We start from the raw sequence: 5,179 nt of genomic DNA, 5'->3' as shown, positions 1-5,179 counted from the left end.
TGTTTACTATTCACTATTATTATATATTCTATTATTTTTATTATGGTTTTATTATCATCATCATCACTTATTATTTATTATTTATGGTTCTATCATATATTAATTTTTTAAAAGTCGTTATTCAAACTTAATTATAATATCTATGTAATTTCACATGATTTTAAGGTTGGATATTTTATACAATTTACTGAAAAAAGTGTATATATATATATATAGTCGAGTAGGACTATAAATTGTTAATAATTTTGACAAATATTGATATGTTTCTCTTTGATCTCATTATAATAATTTAGACTATAAAAGTTAGTGGCTTAGCCATTCTTTAGTCAAAATTTGACTAGGAAATTCATTTTTTTTTTTAATTTAGCTAGTTATTTTTCAACAACACCAAATAACAAACTCTCTACATTTACAACTATTTTATTAAAATATTGGGTCTTCGAATCTATTTCCCTCCTCCCCCAGCTACCCTTGAAATAAGATAAAGGAAGGAAACTCATGATCTCCATATATATAAGCTAGAAAATGCGAACTACTTCAACCAATTTTTTTTTTTTTTTTTCATATTTTAGCCAACAGAATCGACAAATCGAAAGTACAAAAATGCAAAATTCTCTCATAAGCTCTTACTAGTTGAAAGTTTTCTTTCAAGGATCATAAAAATATACACAGACCCAAATTTTTTTATCGGTATGTGTTGAGGAGCTAGAAAAATAAAAAACCTAAAAGAAAAACTCAAATCACTTCTCGATCTGCTACAGCCAGTTCAAATCAACAAGCAGATCGAAACATGGTTTTGGGAAAAAAAAGAACAAAAACAAAAGAAAAAAAAAAAGAGAATGATTTTTCGATTTTGAAAATCCACAATTGTCGAGGAAGTGGGTTTAGCGGAAGGCGTTCGGTGGCAACGATGTTCGTGGAGGTCGACAGTGGTAAATGGAGAGTTCAGTGAGATTTCTTGCTTGATTTTGGCAAAACACAATGCTCGTCGAGATGTGTTGAGGAGCTGTGTTCGTGGAGAAAAAACTGAGGAGGTGTGTTCACACAAATAATGCTTTGAGTGGAAAGAATATATTATTGTGAAAAAAATGATTTGGCTAGTAATTTTGACCGGCTACATTTGGCTTGTCAAAAACGTTGGAGTTAAAATTATTGTATATATGTTGAGTTTGATAGGAATGCATTTTAAGCAAGCAGCTAATCAAACCTGACTAAATTTTAATTATGCCTAATTCACTACTAATGCTCTAAATTAGAATTCCATGCATAGATTTAATTAATCAAAATCCATATATGCCAAAGAAGGAGGATAAAATTAGCCATGCATTTGTTGTTTTTTTTTTTAATGTAAGATCCACGTGATGACCGGTACGTACGATCTATTCAACTTATCCATGGATCGAACTCGATCCATTACAAAACCTGAAAACGAAGGCTAATGTGAAATGCCTCCGTATGGCTACTCTTCGTAGTATCCAAAATCCTCTCTCTCTCTCTCTCTCTCTCTCTCTCTCTCTCTCTCTCTCTCTCTCTCTCTCTCTCTCTCTCTATATATATATATATATATATATATATATAAAAGTGGCATGCAAGTTGGAGTATTATCAATTATATATATATATAATATATATGTAGGGTAGAATCGAAGTGGTTTCTGTAGAAAGCGACCGCCCAATGACCAAAGTAACAAAGTTGATTCTTCCTTGCTAAGAAATTACAACTGTGATTAATGAAGGATAGATCTTTGATTAGCTAGCTAGCTTAACCCTAGTGAAATGTAACAAAGTAAACACCGTGTTTAACCTCGGTTAATTCTTAATTCTTTGTTCCTGTTTTTTTCTTTTTGGACCACCCAACCCCTTCCATTCCATTCTCAATCAAACTCTCTCTATATAATCTCTCTCTCACGCACTTGATATTTCACGATTTCTAGGCGCTCTCTCTCTCAGCTTTGCAATTCAGTGATCATCAATCCCTTTCTTCCTCCCCGCTCAAAGGTTCTGTTATTTTGTTTTCGTTTTGAAAGTGTTTTCAGTCTTCCTTTCTCACGTATTCTAAGCAACCAAACGCCCCCCCAAAAAAAACAATAACAACAACCAACCAACCAAACATGTCATCATCTGGCCAGTACTCCTATCTCTTCCTTTCTCTGGCTGGTTCTTCACCAGCCCTCAGCATCGAGCTTTTCCTATGTGTGTTTCTCTTTGTCGCTGTTTTTGCTTTCTGGCTCTCACCCGGTGGTCTTTCTTGGGCGGTGTCTAAAACTCGTGTCGGTGTCCAAAATCAAACCGCCATTCCTGGCCCTTCTGGTCTCCCTTTTCTTGGAATGGTTCTCTCTTTCACAGGGTCCTTGACACATAGAGTTCTCAGTAAGCTTGCTGAGGCTTTCAAAGCCAAGCCATTGATGGCATTTTCAGTAGGGTTAACTCGGTTCATTATCTCAAGCCATCCAGACACGGCTAAAGAGATTTTGAACAGCTCGGCTTTTGCTAACCGGCCCGTTAAGGAGTCGGCTTATGAACTTCTCTTTCACAGGGCAATGGGTTTCGCTCCCTTCGGCGAGTACTGGAGGAATCTGAGGAGAATCTCAGCGACCCATTTGTTCAGTCCAAAGAGAATCGCTTATTTCGGGGAGTTTCGCACAAGGATCGGGCTCAAAATGGTGAATGAGATAAGGGCTTCGATGGACAGGAATGGTGAAGTTGAGATGAGGAAAGTTTTGCATTTTGGGTCCTTGAATAACGTCATGATGAGTGTGTTTGGAAGGAGTTATGAGTTTGGTGAGGGGTGTGGGAATGATGGGTGTGAGCTCAGGGGTTTGGTCAGGGAAGGGTATGAGTTACTAGGGATTTTTAATTGGAGTGACCATTTTCCTCTATTGGGTTGGTTGGATTTGCAAGGGGTGAGGAAAAGGTGCAGGAATTTAGTGGCAAAGGTGAATGTTTTTGTTGGGAGGATTATAGAGGAGCACAGGACGAGGGTTGAGAGGAAGGGAGTAATTTCTGGGGATCATGATGAGAGCTCGGCTGATTTTGTTGATGTGCTGCTTGCTCTGGAGAAAGAGAATAGGCTCAGTGACTCTGACATGATTGCTGTTTTATGGGTATGTATCTTTCATTTCCTTTCATTATTCTCTCTTTAAACTTGTACGGTAAAGTCATTGTAATACAATTAATTATTAATACTAACTCATTTAGGGTTTCGACTGAGAAAAATTTTCTGGATATACTCTTCTCATTATTTGGATTGCATATACATGCTATATTTTCTGTTATATACTTTCTTTTCCATGCAAACACTGCCTGGTAAATTCTGCTGTTCTTTCCCCTTGTACTCGAGCACATCTTTATTTATTTACTTGCTAAAACAGATCTCATCTTTATTTGTGAATATTTTCGTATGGTAGCTTTGATTGTTTTGATGCATCTACTTGGTCCTTTTTGCTTTGGTTTTTCATCTTTTCTGTCTTGTTAGTTTCATGAAAATCATATGCTTGAATAAGGATAAGGTCTCTCTCTCTCTCTCTCTCTCTCTCTAGGTATCCAATGATATTGAGAATCCGAATACTTTTCTTTTTTCTTCTCTTTTCTTGGCAACAATATTGTACCTCTTATTCCTTTTTCTTGTCTTGCTTCTGATGCTTTACGGTAAAGATTTCTCGAGGTTTCCTTTCCGTCCATATAGTCGCTATTTTTTCCTCATCTATATAACTGAAATTCCAACCCTTGTCTTAAAGATTTTTCTATATTAATCTCAGGAAATGATCTTCAGAGGGACAGACACAGTGGCAATCCTCCTAGAGTGGATTCTTGCGAGAATGGTATTACACCCAGATATCCAAGCCAAAGCCCAAACCGAGATCGACAACATGGTTGGCATGAGATCAGTGTCAGATTCAGACCTCCCCAACCTCCCATACCTCCATGGAATCGTAAAAGAAACCTTGAGAATGCACCCACCAGGTCCCCTCCTCTCCTGGGCAAGGCTTGCCATCCACGACACCAACGTAGGCCAGCACTTCATCCCTGCCGGCACGGTTGCCATGGTTAACATGTGGGCGATCACTCATGACGAGAATGTCTGGTCCGAGCCCAGCAAGTTCAAGCCAGAGCGTTTCATGCAGGAAGATGTAGCCATTCTGGGGTCAGATCTTAGGTTGGCTCCATTTGGATCTGGAAGAAGGGTCTGTCCTGGAAAGGCCATGGGAATGGCCACTGTTGAGCTCTGGCTTGCGCAATTACTCCAGAATTTCAAATGGGTGCCTTCTGAACATTCATCACGTGGTGTTGTTTTGTCGGAATGTCTAAAGCTTTCATTGGAGATGAAGCACTCCTTGGTCTGCGGGGCAATCCCTAGGGCGCCTAGGGTTGCTTGAAATTATATAATGATGGTGGGCTAGCTTAATTTGTTGTTAATTACATGAGCGTGATGTCATAATTTCCATGATTTCCGGCCAACATATGATCTATCTAGGCGGCCGGAAATTAAGGATCAAATAAGTTTGTTTACTTTCCATGATGTTCTGATCTTTGTTTCGTATTAATTAATTAGGTTTTTGTTATAGGGTAGGGTTTTGATCTGGGTTTTGGTTATGTTCAAAAAAAGAAAAAAAAAAATGTATTTGCATGAATTAAGGGTTTGATTCTAAATGATCAGGATATCATGTGGGTAGGCATGGAACTTTCATGCCCTACAGCTTGTACACATTTTGTAATGAATCAATATTATTGCCTTAAATATTATCAGTTTGTTAATGTTACAATATTATTAATTAATTGTGCTTGGAAGCAGAGTTTTTCTATATATGCCTATTAATAATATCTCTCCATTTGTCAGTGATATTTTGAGTTTTGAATTTTCATATTTTGATGTGAATATATATTTACATTTTGCTCGATCGTAGGCTTAATTTTAGACATATTTATTGCATGTGTTGGAGTATTGCATCACATATATATAGATAATATGGAATTAAAGTCCAAAGTCAAAAAGGCTATGGTTAAAATAGTCAATACAATGTATTTGGTTAATTCTGTTAGTTTACATTTTTGGTATAAATATGATGTAATAACAGACTTAGTTCGCTACTTCTTTTCATTTTACTCTTCAATACAATTCAGAATTCCTTTCCTTTTTATTAGTTTTCAAACTCTCTATACATTTGATCAAGTTCTTGTCA

The 5,179-nt window shown here is 36.9% G+C and overlaps 1 protein-coding gene across 1 annotated transcript; it reads left to right on the top strand.

The window, feature by feature from the left end:
• Positions 1–1,875: 1,875 nt before the first annotated feature.
• LOC108994220 (cytochrome P450 78A5) lies at positions 1,876–4,742 on the top strand. Its single transcript, XM_018969352.2, has 2 exons — positions 1,876–3,103; positions 3,758–4,742. The coding sequence occupies exons 1-2, from the start codon at positions 2,111–2,113 to the stop codon at positions 4,373–4,375; spliced, it is 1,611 nt and encodes a 536-aa protein (XP_018824897.1). The 5' UTR covers positions 1,876–2,110; the 3' UTR covers positions 4,376–4,742.
• Positions 4,743–5,179: the final 437 nt, after the last annotated feature.

This window comes from Juglans regia, chromosome 2 (assembly GCF_001411555.2).
Source record: "Juglans regia cultivar Chandler chromosome 2, Walnut 2.0, whole genome shotgun sequence".
NCBI classification, from domain to species: Eukaryota; Viridiplantae; Streptophyta; class Magnoliopsida; order Fagales; family Juglandaceae; genus Juglans; species Juglans regia.
This window is presented reverse-complemented; position numbering and strand designations above follow the sequence as displayed.